The 26071-nt window shown below is 42.7% G+C and overlaps 1 protein-coding gene across 1 annotated transcript; it reads right to left on the minus strand.

Moving 5' to 3' along the window:
• Window positions 1-23733: 23733 nt before the first annotated feature.
• On the minus strand, window positions 23734-25358 carry LOC119620179 (ubiquitin carboxyl-terminal hydrolase 17-like). The gene has a single exon (XM_037987085.2). It carries the CDS (start codon window positions 25333-25335, stop codon window positions 23746-23748), a length of 1590 nt encoding a protein of 529 aa, XP_037843013.2. The 5' UTR covers window positions 25336-25358; the 3' UTR covers window positions 23734-23745.
• Window positions 25359-26071: the final 713 nt, after the last annotated feature.

The following is a 26071-nucleotide window of genomic DNA, read 5'->3' on the forward strand; positions in this document are numbered from 1 at the left end:
TTTTACTTCTATCCAGAAGATAAAACGCCAGCATGCTAAAACAGCCGAACCTGTCAGCCACCATGCAAGCCTTTCCTATATTCGATTCAATGTACTTTTCCAGAAGCAAAATGAAAGTTCTCACAGATGGGGCCTCCTCTGCCTTGTCCTCAGAATTGGAAAATGTATTGTCCATCGAGGAGCCTCAGTACTGAACCTAAAACTCAAGAGAAAACATTTCCTGAATAATAAGTGGGATGACGACTTGAAATTTTGCAAAACAGGCACAATCTTAATACGATAGGCCTTACTAAGGCTAAATGGCCTTATCCATGGTTGAAATTGACACATAATTATATTAAAAAATCTCCACAAGTGATTGATTTTACTCAGCAGCCAGGGTTTATGTCAGGTGTGAGGATAACGAGCAAGAAATTCAAGCCCTTGGCAAACTGGTTGGAGACGCAAGGATTGTGTCCAGGTAGAGCTCATAACATTATTTATTGTTTAATCTATTTAATTAAACATGTAATTTACCCTCAAACTGTGGCTGACATTATATGTAGTCCTGAGCCACATTAAGATGTACTATTTGTGCTCTGAAATTCTACGGGATTTGACAAGTGCATGGTGGCAGATCTCCAGTATTAAAGCATAACACAGAATGCTTCTTTTATTCAAGCTCTTCTTCCCTTCACGTAGAGAGAATCAATCGACTTTTGTATACTAACTTTCGAATTTGTTTCTTTATTCCCATCTTCTTTAATTAAAGCACAAGATATCGTACTCAATTTCCATTTGATCTTCCAAAAGAAAGGTACTGAATAATCCATACCTGAATTTCAGTGATTCAGACTCAGGTCCACCGCTAAACAGTAAAGGCCAAACGTCCTGTGCTGCCACCTCATGGCCGGCAAAGGGCAATGAAATCCATCGTTCCGGCCATGCAGGGCGCATGCGCGGTCTGCTTCCCTCCGCGAGCCAGATCTCCAGGGAGGACCTGAGTTTTCTTTAGCCAGGGTGAGGGAGGCGCCGCCGCCCTGGCTTTGGGGCTGGGGCCTCCGGGGAGGTTCCGGGTGGGGGCGTTGAAGAGGCCGCTCTTTTTGCAAGGCCCAAGATGGCGGGCCCTGCACAGGCCGCGCTGTTCCGCGCCCTCAGGGCGTCAGTATCCCGTTGGGGCCGGATGCCCCCGCTGGGCCCGGAGCATCCTTGGCTCTGCCCTCGCAGAGCCGCACTGAGGCTGAGGTGGCGCGGGGGGCCTGGGCTCCGAGAGGAGTGGCGGCAGCGAGGGCTGGAGGACCCGGGCTCCGGGGCTCCGGGGCGTCTGGCCTGGATGGGACTGAACCCATCCAGGGACTGGGACTCCCGGGTTCTGGTGCGGGTGGATCCTGGGCAGGCTCAGGACCAAGTCCCTCTCCTTCCACCAAGGAGCGCCCAGAGGCCGGCGGGAGCTCCAGGTTCACCTCCTCCTCCTTCAGGTGTTTACTTTTCCTTTATTTCTGTAAGGCCAGAAATTGGCGCCATCCTTCACATCGGTGAATCGGGACCCTAACACCCATTACCCCAGGTTTATTGTTATTGCCATTAACAGTGTTGGTGGCATTATCACTAAGACCATCATTGATTATTAGCAGGTGGGTTCATCATTTTGTCTCACTATGCATTTTTTTTTTTTTTTTTTTGTGATTGGTTTTGTATGACGTTGAATTGAACTTCTCTAATCTTGACTAGTGTTGTCAGATTCCTGAAGAGCATTCCGGAGGACAACCCCTGCCTTTAGTGCAGCCACAGAATTTCGTGGGCACAGGAGAGCACCTAGAATATTCCCCTTTCATTGCACAGCAGCTTTGGGAAATGGTGGCTGCCTGGCTCTGAGATGAGGTGGAAAAGACCGGACACTGGGGCAAGTGATAGCACCTCCACTGATGTTTTTATGAAGCCAGTGCACTGTCTCCCACGTAGACTTAGAATAAAATCTGATGGCTCTAAAAGGCCATGTTTGCCCTTCCTGGACTTCCTGGGAGCCTTTAAACCTTGTGTGGTTCCTAAAGTGGCTAAGTTGCCATATCTGTGCCTCGTATGGCAGCACCAGTCTTTTCTGGGCCAACAAGGGCACTTAGAATGTTTCCAGAAGCTCAGGCATGCTGTCTCTGTTCCTCCCTTCTGTTCAATGGCAATTCACTGCGTCCCTGGCTGACATAGAACATCCTGCAGAGGGATGGGGTTGGGTGACTTCCTGGCCAGCCTTTCCAGGCAGTTATCTTTGAAAAACTTGAAGAGACTCACAGAGGCCATTCACTGGTATTTCATGACTGCAAGTTGGGTTTCTGGTTCCTTGAGTTTACTTAGAATATCAGAATGGCTCTGAATGGCCAAGAAACCCTCCCTGGTCTTGGAAGTTGTCAAAAGCTATTACTGGGCCTCTGAAGAGTCTTTAAAATTTTTCAGGGTGCAGCTGAGAATAGGAAACTTTTCCAGGTCTAGCCCAACCAGCTCAGGTCGAGTCCTGAAAAACTGATGGGTATTGGGGGAACTCATCTTATGAAAGAGCAATTGGTGGCAAAGCTTGGTCTCCAGGACAGCTGTGTGTGTATATGTCTGCAGAGCATGCCTTGTAGTCATCTTTAGTAACTGAAAACCATTTGTGAATGGATAAACTATATTCCTTGCTGTACAATAGTGAAAAATTCATATTAACAATGGTAGTAATAAAAATATTGATGAATATTAACAGGAATGATGATCATCATGATACTAGTACTAGTGGTTATAATACTGATAATAATACTAACCCTATGGACTTGGGACATACAAGTTTTCCCTAAGTGTATAATAGGCATAAATATTTGGTGGTGTAGGGTTATTTCAAGTCCCAGAAAGCAAGGATGAACATCTAGAACGAGAAGAAAAACTATCTGGAGGTTGGCATGTACACACCTGGGGACTCCTGTGTTAACTTCTGGTGTTTCAGCCTAAGAGGGAATGTAAATATAACCCTGGTCCTGTAACACCATGCTGACCAACACCTACCAGCTTTCAGGAGATAAGATAGCTGGCTGATGGGACAGGGATCCAGAGAAGTTACGTGTCCAGACCAGTACATGTTGCCCAGTGGCAGAGTTCATGACAAGCAATAAACCCCAGGATAATGTCATTCCCAGCCACCTGACTGTCATCTGCTCTTTCATGGCCCCTCTCTACTGGTACCTCTAGGCACTGGCATGTCCTCCAGAGGCTGTAGGAGGGCATCATACTCAGTACTCACCCACCTGCAGGAGGCAAGAAAGATGGAAAGAGCTAAATACCATGGTTTCTGGATTCTTTTTGGTGGGCATGGCATATTTCGCATTTGCTTTACTAATGGTGGAACCCAGTCAATGGTTTGCAATACAGCTCTGGATGACTCTGGACACCTGTAGAGATTTTGACAATTTCCAGAAGGTCACAAGTTCTTGGAGGACTTTTTCATGAGTTCTTTGACTGAAAAGGTGGTTCAAAAAACTACTGTTCTGACTTAGAAAATGTTGCAGAGGCTGGGTGCGGTGGCTCATGCCTGTAATACCAGCACTTTGGGAGGCTGAGGCAGGCAGATCTCGAGGTCAGGAGTTTGAGACCAGCCAGAAACCCCATCTCTACTAAAAATACAAAAATTAGGGGGGCGTGGTGGCATGCACCTGTAACCCAGCTGCTCAGGAGGCTGAGGCGGGAGAATCGCTTGAACCTGGGAGTCGGAGGTTGCAATGAGCCAAGATTGTGCCACTGGACTCCAGCCTGGGCGACAGTGAGAGACTGTATCACAAAAAAAAAAAAAAAAAAAAAAAAAAGAAGAAGAAGAAGAAGAAGAAAAAGAAAATGTTGCAGAGACTCTGGTGAACAGGTAGTCCCTCTCCTGCCACTCCAGGTAAAAGTTTCTTGGCCACAAACCTGATTTAGCAGTATCCCTTCATTTTAGGTGGGTAACAGAAAACTATTCATGACCTATCCAAGGATGGAGGGGGAATTTGACTTAGAAAACTTTTAGGTGGACTAGTTGGTGAAAGAAAGTGCATTCTAGGGCTCACAGGCCTACACATAGAGTTGCTAGCACATAAAGCATATGTATGAATTCTTTCTGAACCCATGGCAAGACCAGGGTGCACTTCATCCATCTCCTATGCTGATATGAATAGGTACTTGCCCAAAAAATAAAAGAATAACTCACGAAGCCCATTCTACAGGACACCAGGTGATACAGTAGGAGTCTTTGGGTTGCTGTGGTATGTATGTTTTAAGGTTGTCTTTTAATCATCTTCAGCAAATTCAACAGTCTTCAGAACATAAAAAAAAAATTATTCAACATTGCATAATAACTACCACAAATATATCCATGATAAAGAACTGTACCCACATAATAATAACATTAATAGCAATCATAATGGTGTGATATAAATGTCATTTTAATGAAGAGAATAATTAAAAAGCTGGTATTTAAGAGCATATTCCTGTAAGCCTGTGACATCGTTCCCATATGAGCCCTCATGCTGTTGATTACAGAGAGAGGCTTGGAGCTGCATCTTGGAATATCTTCTGTGATGGCAAAGAAGAGTGGCAGTAGGGAGAATAATTCTGAGCCACATGAGGACTTGGACAAAAGTGGAGATGCCTGTGCCGCGTGGAAATACATTACCAATGGACTATGGAAAAGGATCTGGCCAGAGTCCGGCCTGACACAGGTCATACAAAAACTTTCAGTAGTTCACCCCAAGAAATGACTGGTCCAGGCTGTAGATGAGAAGCACTGGGCAGACAGATCCACACTCGCTTCCTGAGTCTCAGAAGTCTGGTGTGCATCGAACATTAAGCCCCCAAGCCTACTGAGACTTCACCTCCTGTCTGGTCTTCTACTATCTGATTCTTGAGCCCCATCACGTAAGTGCCATCTCCATACTGGAATTGCTGACAATGTCTGATGGAGGGTTTCACCCTGGGTAGTCAGTACCAGCAATGGATGAAATACCAGAAGGGAGGCTCCAGAGCTTCCATAGAAGACACATTCTAAAGTTGCTCGGGTGATGAAATGGTCATCTCATAGATTTTCAGCAGAACTGCAGCATTTTGTGAATACCTGAGTGAATGCAGAAAGTATCCAGACGCATGGGCATTCTAGGAAGCTCCCTGTGTAAATCAAATACAAGGAATATCTACTTCTGGGCTCAAAAGCTAACTTAGAAAATAAAAAAAGTGAGATGCTGGTAGAAGGCAAATAACTCCACTTCAGTTCCTGAGAGAAAAATGGTTCTGTAACCTCTGAGTTTATTTAGAAAAATTTGGAGCCTCAGAAAGACCAAGTATATCATTCCTGATGTTTCCAGGACAGATTGGACTGCTTAGGCCTCTGGGACTATTCTAAGTCCTCTCAGGTTTCCATGGGAAACCGTAACTCTACTCCTAGAGCTCACACCACCCCTGAGCAAACTCATTGTTTTCTAAATATTCCAAGAAAGTCCATCCAGGGTATGCCTGTATTGGTGAATTTCACCTTGGACTGGCAGGAGAACTCTGAGAATGATACATCCTGACTTCACTTGATAAAGGTAGGGGAGCCAAGAAGTCCAGATCTGGAGAGCACCTGAAACACCAGATGACAGAGGGACAGTAAGGAGGTGAAGTCAGCTATGGAGGTGGAGCTTCATGTTTAATGCATGTAGGATTCTGAGTTCCAGGACTGATGGGCTGGTGGGGATGAGATACATGTCTTCTTTGCAGGGAGCCAGGCCAAACCAGCCATCTGGTTGCACTACTGAAAGCTTTTGTGTGCCCAGTGGTAGGCAAGACACAAGCCAAACTCTCTTCACCTCTGGCTGGTAGTCCTTGACTAGAGAGGTTTGCACACAAGTGGTCCTATTAGCCCATGCTCTCCTGTGGCTTGCTTTCCTTTCACCTGTTTCTCATGTTTGCCATCATGGAACACATTTCATAGTGAAATTCTTTGACTCTGACTCCAAATTACACAAGGAGGACCCAATTTGTGAACTTTTCATATATTTAGGAGAATCTCCACATTGATTTTTGTATCCTTATGTTCATATTGTCACCAGTATTCAAATTCTTACTATTTAGGTCATTGCGTTCACTATCATAATTGTTAAATATTTTTCATTTATCATTTATTTTTATTGGTTAATTTTTGTGGCAGCTGTTATATAACAATCACTAGAGTTTCTCTATTCATGAAAGATGTCCATGTTAATGGAGGTAACTAGGAGTGTTACTTTACAGGTATGTAAACACAGATAATCTTGGCTGAACTGTGGCTATATTGTCTGGTGTCCCTTTGAAGGTGAAGCCTCTTGTGTTATTCTAAGTGACCTCTGGAGACAGAAACTGTCTCATAATTGCAGGGACGACTTGAGAAGGCATCCTGAGCCTATGCAGAAATGCAGAAGCACTTCCATGATCTAAGCAACCTATGTGAAGGCCTGAAAGCCAAAGCAAAGCTGTCCAACAAAACGTTTTCCTAGTAACACTGGAGGCCCATCAGTCACTCCTCCTGGTCTGGAAATGCCAGAAATGTCATCCGTGGTTCTTGTGAGGGTCCAGATCTTTTCAAAATCACCTCAGGAGCCACAGAACCACTCCATCCTACCTGAAATTGCAGAATGACTCTTCTTTTGACCAGAGTCTCAAAAATATATTCATTGATAGTTTTGGTTCCTGGGAGCCGCCATTGCTTGCAAAAGATGTGCCAGAGACTAGACATTTTCTGTTTCCTCACTTGTCCGGGGAAGACTGAAGTTTTTCTGGAACACAGAAATGGGAATCTGACCCTCTGAGCAGCCTCAGAATTTTCTAAGTCTTCCAAGCAGAGTGGAAGTTCTGGTGAGGACCCATTGTACCCCCGATGGTCTGGAATCACATAGGATGATGCGTTTAAACAACTCTAGGTGGAGATATATTTTCTGAGATATTCCAAGGAGGAGGGATACAACTGGACCAGATGTTAAAAGGGCAGCTGAGCATTAAGTGCCTATGTAGTGTTTGCAGCTTAATGTCCCATGCAGAAGGGGACTCTGGGCTCTTGTGTTAGAATTCAGTGTAATTCTGGGGTCCTGCTTTTCTTCCAGGAAATCCCACTTCCATCTGGATGTCTGGATGAACTACTGAAAGCCACTGAGTGTCCTGCAGCAGGTGAACTGTGGCCAGAACCCAAGGATGAAGGGGGCTCCTTCTGTCTGTGACTGAAGAGAAAGCCTGAGGTATAGCAGACCCAGGCCCCAGAAGGATGGAAAAAATGAGGTGGGGAGTGAGGGGACCTCAGAGGAAGACTGAGGTCTGCAGAATCCCAGGGTCAAGGAGACAGTGCGGTGTCCTGGTGGTGTCCTTGATGTTCCAAGAGGGGAGATAATCCATCTCCTGAGTAAAAACTCCATATGGGGTGAGGAGGGGAGAAGTAAACAGAGGGGAAGCAGGGAAGGCCAAGACAGTGACCAGCCTTAGAGCAATTTTAACCAGAAATGGACACAGACCCTGGACCCCATCGCGGGGTTGCAGGCCAAGGACCGTCTCTAGGAGATGCATGGCTCCCTTGTGGGGTTAGTGGGAGTAGGCATTGTGACGTCTGCAGGGGTGTGGAAGGCTGGGCGACGGGAGCAGCTTACTGGGCTGGACCAGAAATACTGAACTTCTTTTCCATCAGTGAAATCCACTTCCGGGTCAGAAAAAACTGCAAGTTCTGGAGGGGCAGGGCCTAGGAGGAGGTCAGGGCCTGAGCCTTCCTGGTTTGACCCCCCTACCCCCCATGTTTCTGGGTCTGTCCTCACTTCCACCCAGCGGATGTTGAGTATCCTCCTTTGAGTCCCCACGAGTGTGTTGTGTGCAGTGGGGCCAGGCTGCTTCATCCACTGCACGTTAAATGTTTCCAATACTTTCTGGCCAAAGTTTAGATTTGCCAGACCACTGACTTTGAATGTTGACCTGGTTCCTTTTGAACAGAGTAAAATCTATTGAAGTTTAAGGTCACCTCTTTTCATGGATGGTGAAGAGGCAGGCTGTTCAGGCGCAACTGCCTCAGGTCTGGAGGGCGGCGGAGGTCACTGTGGGTGGTGGGTGAATCCGGAACCTCTGTGGTTCTAGACTTTCAAATATTTCAGTTTTTCTTTTGTAGTTTTTGTTTGTTGCTTGCTTTTTTCACAATGGGAACTGGAATGTAAGATGCAAAACTAGCCTGTGGGGGACATGTATTTTCACAACAGTAACCACAGAGTGTAGTTTCCATTTCTATTCCCTGTTCATGTGGGAGGCAGAGAAGGAAATCAAGTGCTCAGTTCTAGGGACATCACAGGACTAGGACATGTACAGTGAGGGTGGAAGGCAGAGGCATTGCTTTAGGAGAATAAAATTACTGCATGCACACACATATGTATGTATATGGATGTATGTACACAAATATGCATATTTATAGATTCTGTTCTCCCTCTCTATATATAATTTTCTTTATTTCACACTTGATATGATTTTTTTTATTATACTTTGTGTTCTAGGGCACATGTGCACAATGTGTAGGTTTGTTACATATGTATACATGTGCCATGTTGGTGTGCTGCACCCATTAGCTTGTCATTTACATTAGGTATACCTCCTAATGCTATACCTTCCCCCTCCCCCCACCCTACATCAGGCCCCAGTGTGTGATGTTCCCCTTACTGTGTCCAAGTGATCTCATTGTTCAGTTACCACCTATGAGTGAGAACATGCGGTGTTTGGTTTTTTGTTCTTGTGATAGTTTGCTGAGAATGATGGTTTCCAGCTACATCCATGTCCCTACAAAGGACTCAAACTCATCCTTTTTTATGGCTGCATAGTACTCCATGGTGTATATGTGCCACATTTTCTTAATCCAGTCTGTCATTATGGACATTTGGGTTGGTTCCAAGTCTTTGCTATTGTGAATAGTGCTGCAGTAAACATACATGAGCATGTGTCTTTATAGCAGCATGATTTATAATCCTTTGGGGATATACCCAGTAATAGGATGGCTGGGTCAAATGGTATTTCAAGTTCTACATCCTTGAGGAATCGCCACACTGTCTTCCACAGTGGTTGAATTAGTTTGCAGTCCCACCAACAGTGTAAAAGTGTTCCTATTTCTCCACATCCTCTCCAGCACCTGTTGTTTCCTGACTTTTTAATGATTGCCATTCTAACTGGTGTGAGGTGGTATCTTATTGTGGTTTTGATTTGCATTTCTCTGATGGCTAGTGATGATGAGCATTTTTTCATGTGTCTGTTGGCTGCATAAATGTCTTCTTTTGAGAAGTGTCCGTTCTTATCCTTTGCCCACTTTTGGATGGGGTTGTTTGTTTTTTTCTTGTAAATTTTGTTTGAGTTCTTTGTAGGTTCTGGATATTAGCCCTTTGTCAGACGAGTAGATTGCAAAAATTTTCTCCCATTCTGTAGGTTGCCTGTTCACTCTGATGGTAGTTTCTTTTGCTGTGCAGAAGCTCTTTAGTTTAATTAGATCCCATTTGTCAATTTTGGCTTTTGTTGCCATTGCTTTTGGTGTTGTAGACATGAAGTCCTTGCCCATGCCTATGTCCTGAATGGTATTGCTTAGGTTTTCTTCTAGGGTTTTTATGGTTTTAGGTCTAACATTTAAGTCTCTAGTCCCTCTTGAATTAATTTTTGTGTAAGGAGTAAGGTAGGGATCCAGTTTCAGCTTTTTATTTATGGCTAGCCAGTTTTCCCAGCTGCATTTATTAAATAGGGAATACTTTCCCCATTTCTTATTTTTGTCAGGTTTGTCAAAGATCAGATGGTTTTAGAAGTGTCGTATTATTTCTGAGGGCTCTGTTCTGTTCCATTGGTCTATAGCTCTGTTTTCATAACAGTACCATGCTGTTTTGGTTACTGTAGCCTTGCTGTATAGTTTTAAGTCATGTAGTGTGATGCCCCCAGCTTCGTTCTTTTGACTTAGGATTGTCTTGACAATGCGGGCTCTTTTTTGGTTCCATATGAACTTTAAAGTAGTTTTTTTCCAATTCTGTAAAGGAAGTCATTGGTAGGTTAATGGGGATGGCATTGAATCTATAAATTACCTTGGGCAGTATGGCCATTTTCACAATATTGATTCTTCCTGTTCATGAGCATGGAATGTTCTTCCATTTATTTGTGTCCTCCTTTATTTCATTGAGCAGTGGTTTGTAGTTCTCCTTGAAGAGGTCCTTCACATCTGTTGTAAGTTGGATTCCTGGGTATTTTATTCTCTTTGAAGCAATTGTGAATGGGAGTTCATTCATGATTTGGCTCTCTGCTTGTCTGTTATTGGTGTATAAGAATGCTTGCGATTTTTGCACATTAATTTTGTATCCTGAGACTTTGCTAAAGTTGCTTATCAGTTTGAGGAGATTTTGGGCTGAGACGATGGGGTTTTCTAAATAGACAAGCATGTTATCTGCAAACAGGGACAGTTTGACTTCTTCGTTTCCTAATCAAATACACTTTATTTCTTTCTTTTGCCTGATTGCCATGGCCAGAACTTCCAACACTATGTTGAATAGGAGTGGTGAGAGAGGGCATCCCTGTCTTGTGCCAGTTTTTAAGGGGAATGCTTCCAGTTTTTGCCCAGTCAGTATGATACTGGCTGTGGGTTTGTCATGAATAGGTCTTATTATTTTGAGATACGTTCCATCAATACTGAATTTATTGAGAGTTTTTAGCATGAAGGGTTGTTGAATTTTGTCAAAGGCCTTTTCTGCATCTATTGAGATAATCATGTGGTTTTTGTCTTTGGTTCTGTTTATATGTTGGATTACGTTTATTGATTCGAGTATGTTGTACCAGCCTTGCATCCCAGGGATGAAGCGCACTTGATCATGGTGGATAAGCTTTTTGATGTGCTGCTGGATTCGGTTAGCCAGTATTTTATTGAGGATTTTTGTGTCAATGTTCATCAGGCATATTGGTCTAAAATTCTCTTGCTTTGGTGTGTCTCTGCCAGGCTTTGGTATCAGGATGATACTGGCCTCATAAAATGAGTTAGAGAGGATTCCCTCTTTTTCTATTGATCGGAATAGTTTCAGAAGGAATGGTACCAGCTCCTCTTTGTACCTCTGGTAGAATTCAGCTATGAATCTTTCTGGTCCTGGACTTTTTTTGGTTAGTAGGCTATTAATTATTACCTCAATTTCAGAGCCTGCTATTGGCCTATTCAGGGATTCAACTTCTTCCTGGTTTAGTCTTGGCAGAGTGTATGTGTCCAGGAATGTATCCATTTCTTCCAGGTTTTCTAGTTTATTTGCGTAGAGGTTTTTATAGTATTCTCTGATGGTAGTTTGTATTTCTGTGGGGTCGGTGGTGATATCCCCTTTATCATTTTTTATTGCATCTATTTGATTCTTCTCTCTTTTCTTCTTTATTAGTCTTGCTAGCTGCCTATCAATTTTGTTGATCTTTTCAAAAAACTAGCTTCTGGATTCATTGATTTTTTGAAGGGTTTTTTGTGTCTCTGTCTCCTTCAGTTCTGCTCTGATCTTAGTTATTTCTTGCCTTCTGCTAGCTTTTGAATGTGTTTGCTCTTGCTTCTCTAGTTCTTTTAATTGTGATGTTAGAGTGTCAATTTTAGATCTTTCCTGCTTTCTCTTGTGAGAATTTAGTGCTATAAATTTCCCTCTACACACTGCTTTAAATGTGTCCCAGAGATTCTGGTATGTTGTATCTTTGTTCTCATTGGTTTCAAAGAACATCTTTATTTCTGCCTTCATTTCGTTATGTACCCAGTAGTCATTCAAGAGCAAGTTGTTCAGTTTCCATGTAGTTGAGTGGTTTTGATTGAGTTTCTTAATCCTGAATTCTTGTTTGATTGCACTGTGGTCTGAGAGAGAGTTTGTTATAATTTCAGTTCTTTTACACTTGCTGAAGGGTGCTTTACTTCGAACTATGTGGTCAATTTTGGAATAAGTACAATGTGGTGCTGAGAAGAATGTGTATTCTGTTGATTTGGGGTGGAGAGTTCTGTAGAAGTCTATTAGGTCCGCTTGGTGCAGAGTTGAGTTCAATTCCTGGATATCCTTATTAACTTTCTGTCTCGTTGATCAGTCCAATGTTGACAGTGGGGTGGTAAATTTTCCCACTATTATTGTGTGGGAGTCTAACTGTCTTTTTAAGTCTCTAAGGCCTTGTTTTATGAATCTGGATGCTCGTGTATTTGGGTGCATATATATTTTGGATAGTTAACTCTTCTTGTTGAATTGATCCTTTTATCATTATGTAATGACCTTCTTTGTCTCTTTTGATCTTTGTGGTTTAATGTCTGTATTATCAGAGACTAGGATTGTAACCCCTGCCATTTTTTTGTTTTCCATTTGCTTGGTAGATCTTCTTCCATCCCTTTATTTTGAGCCTATGTGTGTCTCTGCACATGAGATGGGTCTCCTAAATACAGCAAACTGATGGGTCTTGACTCTTTATCCAACTTGCCAGTCTGTGTCTTTTAATTGGAGCATTTAACCCATTTACATTTAAAGTTAATATTGTTATGTGTGAACTTGATCCTGTCATTATGATGTTAGTTGGTTATTTTGCTCGTTAGTTGATGCAGTTTCTTCCTAGCATCGATGGTCTTTACATGTTGGCATGTTTTTGCAATGGCTAGTACTGTTTGTTCCTTTCCATGTTTAGTACTTCCTTCAGGAACCCTTGTAGGGCAGGCCTGGTGTTGTCAGAATCTCTCAGCATTTGCTTATCTGTAAAGGATTTTATTTCTCCTTCACTTATGAAACTTAGTTGACTGGATATGAAATTCTGGTTTGAAAATTCTTTAAGAATGTTGACAATCAGCCCCCACTCTCTTCTGGCTTGTAGAGTTTCTGCCAAGATATCTGCTGTTAGTCTGATGGGCTTCCCTTTGTGGGTAATGTAACCTTTCTCTCTGGCTGCCCTTAACATTTTTTCCTTCTTTTCATCTTTGGTGAATCTGACAATTATGTGTTTTGGAGTTGCTTTTCTTGAGGAGTATCTTTGTGGCATCCTCTGTATTTCCCGAATTTGAATGTTGGCCTGCCTTGCTGGGTTAGGGAAGTTCTCCTGGATGATATCCTGCAGAGTATCTTCCAACTTGGTTCCATTCTCCCCATCACTTTCAGGTACACCAATCAGATGTAGATTTGGTCTTTTCACATAATCCCATATTTCTTGAAGGCTTTGTTCATTTCTTTTTACTCTTTCTTCTCTAAATTTCTCTTCTTGCTTCATTTGATTCATTTGATCTTCAATCTCTGATACTCTTTCTTCCAGTTGATCAAGTCGGTCGCTGAAGCTTGTGCATTTGTCATGTACTTCCTGTGTCATGGTTTTCATTTCTATCAGGTCGTTTATGGACTTCTCTGCATTGGTTATTCTAGTTACCCATTCGTCAAATCTTTTTTCAAGGTTTTTAGTTTCTTTGTGCTGGGTTCGTAGTTCCTCCTTTAGTTCTGAGAAGTTTGATCAACTGAAGCCTTCCTCTCTCAACTTGTCAAAGTCATTCTCCATCCAGCTTTGTTCTGTTGCTGGTGAGGAGCTGCGTTCCTTTGGATGGGGAGAGGTGCTCTGATTTTTTGAATTTTGAGCTTTTCTGCACTGCTTTTTCCCCCTCTTTGTGGTTTTATCTACCTTTAGTCTTTGATGATGTTGATGTATGGATGAGGTTTTGGTGTGGGTGTCCTTTCTGTTTGTTAGTTTTCCTTCTAACAGTCAGGACCCTCAGCTTCAGGTCTGTTGGAGTTTGCTTGAGGTCCGCTCCAGGTAGGTTCCTCCCAGTTAGGCTCTCCAGTTAGGCTACTCGGGGGTCAGGGACCCACTTGAGCAGGTAGTCTGTCAGTTCTCAGATCCCAACCTCCATGCTGGGAGAATCACTACTCTCTTCGAAGCTGTCAGACAGGGACATTTACATCTGCAGAGGTTTCTGCTGCTTTTTGTTTAGCTATGCCCTGTCCCCAGAGGTGGAGTCTACAGAGGCAGGCAGGCCTCCTTGAGCTGCAGTGGGCTCCACCCAGTTCGAGCTTCCTGGCTGCTTTGTTTACCTACTTAAGCCTCAGCAATGGTGGGCACCCCTCCCCCAGCCTCACTGCCGCCTTGCAGTTAGATCTCAGACTGCTGTGCTAGCAATGACAGAGGCTCTGTGGGCTTGGGACCCTCCAAGCCAGGCATGGGATATAATCTTCTGGTGTGTTGTTTGTTAAGACCCTTGGTAAAGCACAGTATTGGGTGGGAGTGACCCAATTTTCCAGTGTTCTGTGTCACAGTTTCCCTTCACTAGGAAAAGAAATTCCCTTCCCCCTTGCACTTCTTAGGTGAGGCGATGCCTTGCCCTGCTTTGGCTCTCACTCTTTGGGCTGCGCCCACTGTCCTGCACCAACTGTCCAACATGCCCCAGTGAGATGAACCCGGTACCTCAATTGGAAATGCAGAAATCACCCATCTTCTGTGTTGCTCACGCTGGCAGCTGGTGGCTGGAGCTGTTCCTATTCGGCCATTGTGGCACCAACCTCACTTGATATGATTTCTAAATTTAAATACCTTTGGGACAAACGCGAATTGTGAAGGGATTTAAAAATGTCAGTGAAAAATGGAATTAAAAATAAAAATATAAATATCAACTTTATTTCTCAATATAATCTCTACTGAGGTCAAGACACTGCATTAAGGGATGATCCCAACCATTCAGTCCATTCCTAAAGAACTGAGGGTCATGGGAATTTAACCATGTCAATGCAGTCTTCTACTATTAACTAAAGAAAAATGGGTGCCCTTTACAGTTATTTCAAGATTAGGAAAAATAAGGTCAGAAGAAACCAAATCAGGACTGTAATGTTGATGCCTAATAATTTCCCATGAAAACTCTTTCAAAATTACTGGTGTTTGTCAAGAGGAAGGAACAGAAGTGTTGTTGTGGTGCAGAGGGACTCTCTAGTGAAGCTTTACAGGGCACTTTTCTGCAAAAGTGTTTGCTAATTTTCTCTAAGAACTCTCCTACTAAGCAAATATTATGGTATTTTGATCCTACAGAACGTCAACAAGCAAAATGCCTTGAGCATCCCCAAAACCTCTATGGCTTTTGCTTTTGAGAAGTTTGCTTTTACTTTGACTGGAGCACTTCTACCTCTTGGTAGCCATTGTTTTAATTGTGCTTTGCCTTCAGGATCCTATTGATAAAGTCAATTTCACTCCCTGTTATAATTCTTCAAAATAATGCTTCAGGATCTTGATTCTGCTTGTTCAAAATAGTCACTAATAGCTCTGCTTTTGTCCATAGCTGATCTAGGCACAAGGGTATTCAGGACTCATCAAATGTAAAGTTTCTCAACTTTCACGTTATAGTCAGTATTGTGTAAGCTGAACCAATTGAGATGTCTGTGGTGTTGGCTATATCTCTCGTTAATTGTCAGTTCTCCTCAATTAGGGCATAGAAACAATTTTTTTTTCTCTCAAAAATTGGAATGGATGCCCCTCCTCTGTGGGCTTCATTTTCAACATTGTCTTACCTCTTCTTAGAATGAGGTATCCGTTTGTAAATGACTGATCCTTCAGGTCATTTTTCCCATAGATTTTTCATAAAGAATAATTTATTTCACCGTTTTTTGTACCCCAGCTTCACCATAAATTTGATGTTTGTTCTTATTTCAGGTTTGGCAGAATTCAAGTTCGGCAGAATTCATGTGGCTCTTTTCAGACTGATGTTTTAAATCCTGTTCACATATGTTAAAACAGGTCCGGGCATGGTGGCTCACGCCTGTAATCCCTGCACTTTGGGAGGTTGGGCAACATGGCAAAACCCTGCCTCGACAGAAAATACAAAAATTAGCCTCTACAAAAAATACAAAAATTAACCAGACAAGGTCCCAACTACTTGGAAGGCTGAGGCAGGAGAATCGCTTCAGCTTGGGAAGCAGAGGTTACTTTGAGCCAAGATTGCTCCACTGCACTGCAACCTCGGTGAGAGGAGTGAAACCCTGTCTCAAAAATAAAAAAAAGTTAAAATAAACTAGCATATTTGTGTTTTGATGCAAAAGCTAAAAGTTCATGCATAGTTTTTTCATAATTGTTATTTTGCATGAACTTATTGAAGCCCCCTACTATTTGCCATAATTTTCTCATCTTATTAATTTCTATATACATACAGAATTTCCAATTTGTGTAAACCTTTCTTCCCAGTTACTGAACAATTATTTTAAATTTGAAAAATATGAGCTATTTTAATCTATATATTTTTTTCTACTTCTGAATATTTTAGAGAAAATATGGATAATGACACTTGTAAAATGGAGATGTTTGGAAGTTTCTGTTACCAATGACAAATTAATTTTTAAATAATTTCAGGAAAATTCAGGTGAATGTACTTTCATATGAACATTCATAGTAAAACAGATTTTTGCATTTCTACCCTTGATAAACTTTAATGTAAAATATGTGAGTAAATGTGTACTTTTCCGTTCCTCATGAACATTCTCAAGTTTATACTATCTGGATTTTCTCAGGACGAATTACAAGCTGTATATGCTGCTGAAGTGTCTCAAAGTTTAAGTCCCAAAGAGAGTGCCCTACTGTTTCTTTTTCTTTTTTTTTTTTGAGACGGAGTCTTGCTCTGTAGCCTGGACTGGAGTGCAGTGGCCGGATCTCAGCTCACTGCAAGCTCCGCCTCCCGGGTTTACGCCATTCTCCTGCCTCAGCCTCCGGAGTAGCTGGGACTACAGGCGCCCGCCACCTCGCCCGGCTAGTTTTTTGTATTTTTAGTAGAGACGGGGTTTCACCGTGTTAGCCAGGATGGTCTCGATCTCCTGACCTCGTGATCCGCCCGTCTCGGCCTCCCAAAGTGCTGGGATTACAGGCTTGAGCCACCGCGCCCGGCCGAGAGTGCCCTACTGTTTTTCCAATATTAATTTCTAAGTTTTACCAAGTTACACGTTTTTTTTTTTCCATAAAATATAAAATGTTTTGCCTCCAGCAGAAATACATTTTGGAACATAACTTTCCTGTAAGTAAGGGGTATAAAGGAAGCTTGGATTTGTTCTGAGAAAGGGAGAGGGTACTTCTGCCCATTGCCATGCACATCTGATTTTAGAGCTGAATGTCTTTCTGAGCTTGGTTCACTCCTCTCAAACTTGCTGGTAAATGGACACAAATTAAAGAGAAATAATTGTACACCATTTGGGATCAAGGAATCCAGATATCTGAACCATTGTTTATTATTAGCCCCTCCCACCCTCTCACCCTTCCAGAGCTCTAGTGTCTATCATTCCACTTCTATGTCCAGGTGTACAATTATTTAAATCACACTTACAAATGAGAACTTCATGTGTTCATTTGTACAGATTCTCTTCCACCTAGCTACCTCTGAGACTGCAAGAACAATCACTCCCCCACTCCTCCTTCTCAGCCTACTCAAACAGAAGACCAGGAGCATTATCTATCTATCTATCTATCTATCTATCTATCTGTCTGTCTGTCTGTCTGTCTATCTATCTATCTGCGCACACACGCACGTACACATATATATACACACACAAATATATATACACACATATGTGTACATATACACACACTCATAAAGAATTTGCATTTTAAAGAATGGCAGACCCATAGTTGTTCAAAAATCAACTATATAATTCTGTATATGATAAATGTTTACTAGAAAGTTCACATTGAAAATTGCAAACACGACTTAGAAAAAATAAAGTTTTTAAAAATTTTATTTTATTTCATTTTAAGTTCCAGGATACATGTACAGGACGTGCAGGTTTGTTACATAGGTAAGTGTGTGCCATGGTGGTTTGCTGTACCTATCAACCCGTAACCTAGGTATTCAGCCCCACATGGATTAGCTATTTATTCTGACGCACTCCCTCCTCACTCACCCCCAGACAGGCTCCAGTGTATGTTGTTCCCCTCCCTGTGTCTATGTTTTCTCATTGTTCATCTGCCACTTATAAGTGAGAAGATGTGTATTTGGTTTTCTGTTCCTGCATTAGTTTGCTGAGAATCATGGCTTCCAGCTTCATCCATGTCCTTGCAAAGGACATGATCTCATTCCTTTTTATGGCTGCATAGTATTCCATGGTGTATATGTATCACATTTTCTGTATCCAGTCTGTCACTGATGGGCATTTGGGTTGATTCCATGTCTTTGCTATTGTGAATAGTGTGGCAATGAACATATGCATGCAAGTATCTTTATAATACAAGAATTTATATTCCTTTGGGTATATACCCAGTAATGGCATTGCTGCATCAAATGGTATTTCTGATTCTAGGTCTTTGAAAAATCACCACACTGTCTTCCACAGCGTTTGAATTTACATTCGCTCCGACAGTGTAAAAGTGTTCCTGTTTCCCCACAGTCTTGCCAGCATCTGTTGTTTCTTGACTTTTTAATAATTGCCATTCTGACTGGCATGAGATGGCATCTCACTGTGGTTTTGATTTGTATTTCTCTAATGATCAGTAACGTTGGGCTTTTTTTTTCATATGTTTGTTGGCTGCATAAGTGTCTGTTTATATCCTTTGCCCACTTTTTAAAATATTTTTATTTTCGCTTTTTAAGACAGAGTCTTGCTGTGTCACCCAGGGTGGAGTTCAGTGGCACAATCTCGGGTCACTGCAACCTCTACCTCCCAGATTCAGGTGGTTCTTCTGTCTCAGCCTCCTGAGTAGTTGGGATTACAGGCACCTGCCACCACATCTGGCTAATTTATTGTATTTTGAGTAGAGACTGAGTTTTACCAGGTTGGCCAGGCTGATCTTGAACTCCTGGCCTCAAGTTATCTGCCCACCTCACCTTCCCAAACTTCTGGGATTACAGGCATGAGCTACTGCACCCAGTTTTTGCTCACTTTTATATGGGGTTGGATTTTTATAGTTTTGGGTTTTACATTTAAATCTTTAATCCATTTTCAGTTCATTTTTGTATAAGGTATATGGAAGGGTCCAGTTTTAGTTTTCTGCATATGTCTAGATAGTTTTTCCAGCACCATTTGTTATTAAATAGGGAATCCTTCCCCCATTGTTTGTTTTCATCCAAAATAAAATGGTTGTAGATGTGCAGTCTTATTTCTGATATCTCTATTCCATTCCATTGGTCTATGTGTCTGTTTTGTACCACTACCATGCTGTTTGGGTTACTGTAGCCTTGTAATATGGTTTGAAGTCAGGTAGCAGGATGCCTCCAGCTTTGTTATTTTTACTTAGGATTGTCCTGGGTATATGGGCTCTTTTTTCATTTCATATGAATTCTGAAGTAGTTTTTTCTAATTTTGTAAAGAATGTCCATAGTAGTTTATGGGAATAGCACTGAATCTATGAATTACTTTGGGAAGTATGGCCATTTTCATGATATTGATTCTTCTTACCCATGAGCATGGAATGTTTTTCCATCTGTTTGTGTCCTCTCTTATTTCCTTGAGTAGTGGTTTGTAGTTCTCCTTGAAGAGGTCCTTCACTTGCCTTGCTAGTTGTATTCCTAGGTAGGTATTTTATACTCTTTGTAGCAATTGTAAATGTGAATTCATTTGTGATTTGGCTCTCTTCTTGTCTATTGTTGGCGTATAAGAATGCTTGAGATTTTTGCATACTGATTTTGTATCTTGAGACTTTGCTGAAGTTGCTTGTAGCTTAAGAATCTTTTGGGCTGAGGTGATGAGATTTTATAGATATAGGATCGTGCCATCTGCAAGAAAAGAAAGTCCAACTTCCTTTTTTCCTGTTTGAATATGCTTTATTCTTTCTCTTGCCTGATTGCCTTGGCCAGAACTTCCAACACTATATTGAATAGGAGTGGTGAGAGGGCATCCTTGCCTTGTGCCAAATTTCAAATGGAACACTTCCAGCTTTTGCCTGTTCAATATGATAATGACTGTGGGTTTGTCATAAATGGCGCTTATTATTTTGAGGCATGCTCCATCAATACCTAGTTTCATGAGAGTTTTTAGCATAAAGGAATGTTGGATTTTATCAAAGACCTTTTCTGAGTCAACTGAAATAATCATGGGTTTTTTGTCTTTAGTTCTGTTTATGTGGTGAATTACATTTGTTGATTTGCATATGTTGAACCAGCCTTGCACCCAAGGGATGAGGCCGATTTGATCTTGGTGGATAAGATTTTTGATGTATTGCTGGATTTGGTTTGCCACTATTATATTGAGAATTTTGCAACAAAGTTTATCAGAAATATTAAGCTAACGTGTAGTAAATACATTGAAAATAATAACAGACGGATTAAAAGACTAAATAACATGAATCCTAAGTGTTTTCACAACTGATTTCTAGAGTAAAAGCATTGCCAAACTAAATGAGCTTGGTCAAAAACTGTACAGGGTCTGAGATGTTGTCTCAACTTCCATTACTCATTGTGAGGTGGACCTGCAGCAACTATATTTGATGCAAAACTTCATGTTGATGGAAGCTGAGATGTCCTGCAGCCTCAGAGGGACAGAATTCTGGTGTGTCTCCCTTTGCCCTGTCAGGAATAAAGATCTAGACTCTACAGGTTTTGTCAAAATTTACAAGATGTAGGAAATGGGGCAGGATTTAGGCTATGAGGCAAAGCCTAGAGATATAAAGAAACAGCTTCTGACCCAGGGCTCATGAAGTCAGGATAGTTTCAGAGGGGATGGTGGAGTGAGCATAGTACAGTCTTTGGAACCATTCCTTCCCCTTTTTTGTTCATAGGCCAGATGTGCTTAACCAGGGGGCATCTCGGTTCTGATGAACAGAGTCCTGGAGAGACAAAGGGGCAATCCTGAGGAAGAGGCTCAACAGGGAGGAAGGAGCCAGCATTTTCTCTCCTGAGAAAAATCCTTCTCCCTAGGAAACCATAGGATTTTCCTTGGTCCCAGTGAGACTTTTCCTGAGTGAAGAGAGCAGAGAGAGCAAGGGACTGATGTGTTATCTGTTTCCACCTCCTGCAGTGATTCTGAAACCATGGGGGACAGAATTATCTTCAGAATCATGAGCAATCCAGATGCTATGGTTTCACACAAGACATTGGAAGTTCTTATCTCTAGGGGGTAGGTACTGGTCATTGATACTCTTTAAAGCTCATTCGCTGATTACAAAGTGAGCCAAATTAATAATCTACTGCAAGTTTTACTAAACTCAGTTTACTTGACACACAATTCACACAGACACATTGTTAATATACACATTTTGATGCTTGGACAGGGTTGGACCCAAGATTCTGTACTTCTATGGAGCCCTGTGTTCTGCCCAGGTGTCATTTACTCTCAGGTAAGTAAACTTATCACCATAACTAACAAGAGATTGATCTGTGATGATTAGAAATGAGAAGATCTGTTGGTTATGTTTTATTGGGATGGATTCTATTAACATTTAAATACAGTTTAAAAACGCAGATTTACAATGAAAAGTAACAAGCAAATATAAAACGTGAAGGGGCTATTCCCCAAACTAGTTTCCATTGAAATACCACCAGAGAGAAACAACTCTCAGGACAGGGATACTGCTTCAAAGACACAGATTTCACAGCTGGATGGTTGATCTCGAATTTCCGAAAATTCCGTCCTTTACTCATGAAATGCAGTTTATTTAAGAACTTTCTAATTTGACTGTAGTTTCATACTCACACACTTCAGTGTGTTGTGTATTATTCCATTGCTGATAAGTATAACTTATTTGAAAATGAATTACATACTGGTGAGAAAATTTTCCCTTTAAATTAAACTTAAACTCACACCATAAAATTAGCAGCATCTGTTTGTCTGTTCCAAGAGTTACCTAGGTTCTACCCAGGGCACCTGAGATCAGTTGAAAACAAATGCAAAAAAAGTTGGAATAAAAAGTAAGAACACCCTTCCAATGTTACAAATGCATCCCAGTCTCAATTATTCACATTCACGAGAATGATTCACCTATATACCACTTTAGCAAAATTTCACCGACTCTCGCCTACCAATTGACTAATCAAAACAAACCAAGACAGAACAATAAATTCAAATTCATCCAGTAACCTGAGGGGAAAACCTACACCTCTGTAGTCTACAGATATTTACACAGGATGTCATCTACTGTGAAAACACATGCACAGAGACAGTCCCTTCACATGATCAGAATACTCACAACTCCACAACAACATATTAGATATGGGATCATCTTGAAATGCGGCCATCACTAACCAGTTGTCCCTTTCACATAGACAAAAACCTGAGGACCACATTATGTTGTGTAGAAATGACTGTACACCTGTGTGCATGTGTGTGTGTAGGGATCCGGGGAATCCAATAGACATTCCAGCCTCTTGATTTTTTCCATGTTCAGGCTCTTGATTCTATATCCGAGTGAAATGACTTGCCAGTGGGGAACAAGATAAGTCTTTGCAGGAAGCGCTCTGGTGGGAGCTAGATACTCAAATCATAAAGCATCGAGTGTTGGAAACATGCACTGAAGTTAGACGAAATACTCAATGCACAGTTTAGACGGTGAAAGACTTTCAGGTAATCATGCAATCACCGACCGGCTGATTGATGACATTCCCCGAATTTATGATTGCAAGAAGAGACAAATGCTCATAACATTCTATTTCCGGTGGTTGGGGACATACGATGGTAACATACTGTCTGCCAGTCATGCTCATCACACTGTACTTTGCACACACGTCACACAGAGACACTGTTAATACGCACATTTGTGTGCTTGAGCAGGGTTGCACCCAAGATTCTGTGGTTGTACGGAGCCCTGAGTTATGCCCTGGACATCTTTACTCTCGGGTTGGTCAACTTGGATCTCTGTACCGAACGAGAAACGGAGCCTGAAATCCAATCAGCGAATACACAAAAGGAAGGGGCCATTTCCCACAATCATTTCCACTGCAACACCACCTCGGATGAACAAGTCTCATTGCTGGTCAGGGACTGTGCTTCAGAGATGCACCTTTCGCAGCTGGACGATTGACCCAGAATCTCCCAAATGCCATTTTGATACACACCAAATGAGATTTATTTCAGTGCTTGCTGATTTTATTTTAGTTGAATACACACACGCTCCTGTGTTTGATTTCCTTTATTATAAATACGACTTACTTCCAAATGACTCACATACCAGTGGGATGATTTTCTGCTTCAATTCATTGGAAATGGACAGCATTCAATAGGCAAGTGTGTCTGTCTGTCTGTTTCCAGCATTCTGTGGGTTCCACCAAGGGCACAAGTCCTAGGGCGCCTGAGGTCCATTCAACAAGCAATGTAAAAACGGCGAGGCAGGTTCAAAAGAAAAACACCCTTCCTCTCTTCAAATGCGTTCCAGTTTCCACTACTCAAGGTAGGGAGAAGGATCCACAGAAGTCCCACGTTCGCAAAATTTCAACTTCTGGTGCTCACCAACAACTGACGAATGAAACACACTCCAAGAGAAAATAGTCAACCCCGTCCCCTGCAATAACTTCACGTGCAACCCTACACCGCAATATGTCCTATTCAGAAATTCACACTGAATGTCATCTTCCATGAACACAAACACACAGACAATCCCCCCACAGGTTCAGAAGACTCACGACGGCAAAACTCGATGTTTCCCATGTCTGGGCTCATCCTGAAACGCAGCCGTCACTATCCAGTTGTCCCTCTTGTGTAGATAGAAACCTGGGCTCCTCATTACTTTATGTCGGATTGACTGAGTATGTGATGGTGTGTGTGTGTGTGCGTGCGTGAACCCCCTCGTGGGTGTGTGTGTGTGTACGTGTATGTGTGTGTGTGTCAGTTTGTGTGCGCATGCACTCCTGCGTTTGGGTGGAGACTTTTCCTGAGATCACTGGCACACAAACAGAGCCCTCTTGCTGTGTTTGTTCCTCCCTTTGGATCTCCTGGTCCTCCCTTGCAGAGAAGTGAGTGTGTCAGTGTTCATGGACTCCTGAGGTGTCAGTTTCCTTGAAGAGAGGTTCAGCAGGGAGCTTTGCTGTTCAGGATGATGGTTGTTCATCCCACTCTTGTATTTTGATGGATGAATCACAAGCACGTTGGGAGGCAGGGTACATTCGACTTTTCTGACGTTGAAGTCAGGCTTGGTTTTGTTTTGCTCTTGGAGGAACTTCCAGTGGTCTAAGGTGCTTTCCTGAGTGGCTCTTTCCACTAAGTGCTCCTCCAAGTCGGGTACCTGGAGGCAGGGTTCTCTCTGGAGCTCTCCTTGCGTTGCTCGCCTGTCTTTGTGTTCAGCGCCAGGGGCTCCTGGTTCCCTGCCTATTGACACACTCTCACTGCATCTTTCCAGTTCACTCTTCTGGATGTAAAAGAGGACATAGGCCTGTTGACTCAGGACAGAAGCGATGCTACAGGCAGTGACCTTGGTGTCATCCATTTTATACCACTGGCCTCCTGGAGCTTTGACATAAGAGAGGTAATGTCCGTTGTGACAACTCCACCCAGCGTGGACCAGCACAGCATAGAGGACATAGACTAGAGGTCCTGTGTTCTGCTGAGACATGTATGGCTGCATGTCAAGGCACTCAGGGTATTGCACATTCTTGGCAAGTTTGTTGCCTGTGACATCGGAGAATCTCTTCAATACAAGGATGAGGACCTTGGCAGAAGTGTGTAGAGTGAACGTCTTGGAGGCAGGTGCCTTCTGGAGACAAAGACCACAATGATAGGCATTCTCTCCATTGAGTTCTTCGGGCTTCACCACCTGTTCCAAAGCTTGCTTCACACTCTGAGCTGCCTGGATATCCAGGGCGATGTCCAGGTAAGGGTCAAAGGTGTCCGAAACGCCCTGGCAGTGGAGACACTTGATTTGAGATCTCCAGCAGCCTCCAAATATCTGGTGGATGAGGGTGGTGTCTTCAGAGTCATGATCTACCTGCTTGTGCCCGGGAAAGCATGCCTTTGTCATCGCATCCACAATAAACATCAGAAACTCATGGGCATCTTCCTGCTTGCCTCGATGGAAGCCAGCAGCCAATGCCTGTGAGGGCTGGATGACGTGGCCAGGACAGTGTAGGGCCCGTGTAATGTGAGCTTCCATCGTACACAGCATGCAGCACTTGTGACGCTGACAAAGTTGAGAGTGCTCCTGCGACAGCATGTAGTTGGCAAGGGGTGGTGTGTATGTCAGGCACTGCAGGGAAGCATTCAAGTAGCAAGTATTTCCCATATTCTGGAGCCCAGCCCCCACCGCAGCAGGTCTCCTACTACTGAGAGGAAGCTTCTTTCTGGGGGCAGGCTGTCTTGCCACAGGAGCCAAATCATCACAGAGGTTGACTTGGGTCTCAGATGACAGTGGTGACTTCTCAGGTAGAGAAGTCCGCTGAATTTCAGCAAAAGCTGCATCTGGCTGAGAAGATATGAGTTTTGAAAAGCGGTTGAACTGCCACTCACCTCCCAAGTGGAGTGAATCGGCCTCCATGTCGCCAGGAGCAAGGATCACAAGCTTTTTCTGCTGGGACCACACGTTGCAGAAAGACGCTACCTCTTCCGAGAGAGTCTTCAAATGACGCGCCATCTGGCTGCATCAGCCCTTATATAACTCACCCCCGCCTACCGCGAACACCCCACCCACCCATCAGGTACGCGGTCCACCAATCCAATATCAGCACTCAGTTAAAGAATGAGTCATAGGGTGTGTCCCCTTGTATTCCCCAGGGAGTTCACTTAAAACTCCTGGGGAATGCGTTAGTTTACTTAAAACAGTGGTAGGGAATAATTCTGTCCTTACAAAACAATGTGTGTGTTTGTGTGTATGTGTTTGCTTGCGTGAACTTGTGGGCATGCGGAATCATGCCCTGTGTTTGAGCTGCGATGTGCTTCTAACTATGTGCTCTTGGCAGATACGATCATCCTTTCAGGCATTGAAGGACAGGAAGTCAGACCTGTACTTTCTGACTTGAGAATCATCAATGAAGTACAGTTAATAACACAGTGTATTTGTTTCCTTAATATCAAAGAAGAAATCCGTGCAGTCTAATAAGTATTCTAGCGATAACCTTTCCATGTTCAGCCTATTGATTCTGTGTTCGAGTGAGATGACTTACCAGTGGGGACCAAGACATGTCTTTGCAGGAAATGCTCTTGTGGAAGCTATATACCGAAATCATAAAGCATCAAGTGTCGGAAACATGCACTGAACTTAGACGAAATATTCA

Source organism: Chlorocebus sabaeus, unplaced genomic scaffold (assembly GCF_047675955.1).
Source record: "Chlorocebus sabaeus isolate Y175 unplaced genomic scaffold, mChlSab1.0.hap1 unalloc_scaffold_298, whole genome shotgun sequence".
Taxonomy (NCBI): Eukaryota; Metazoa; Chordata; class Mammalia; order Primates; family Cercopithecidae; genus Chlorocebus; species Chlorocebus sabaeus.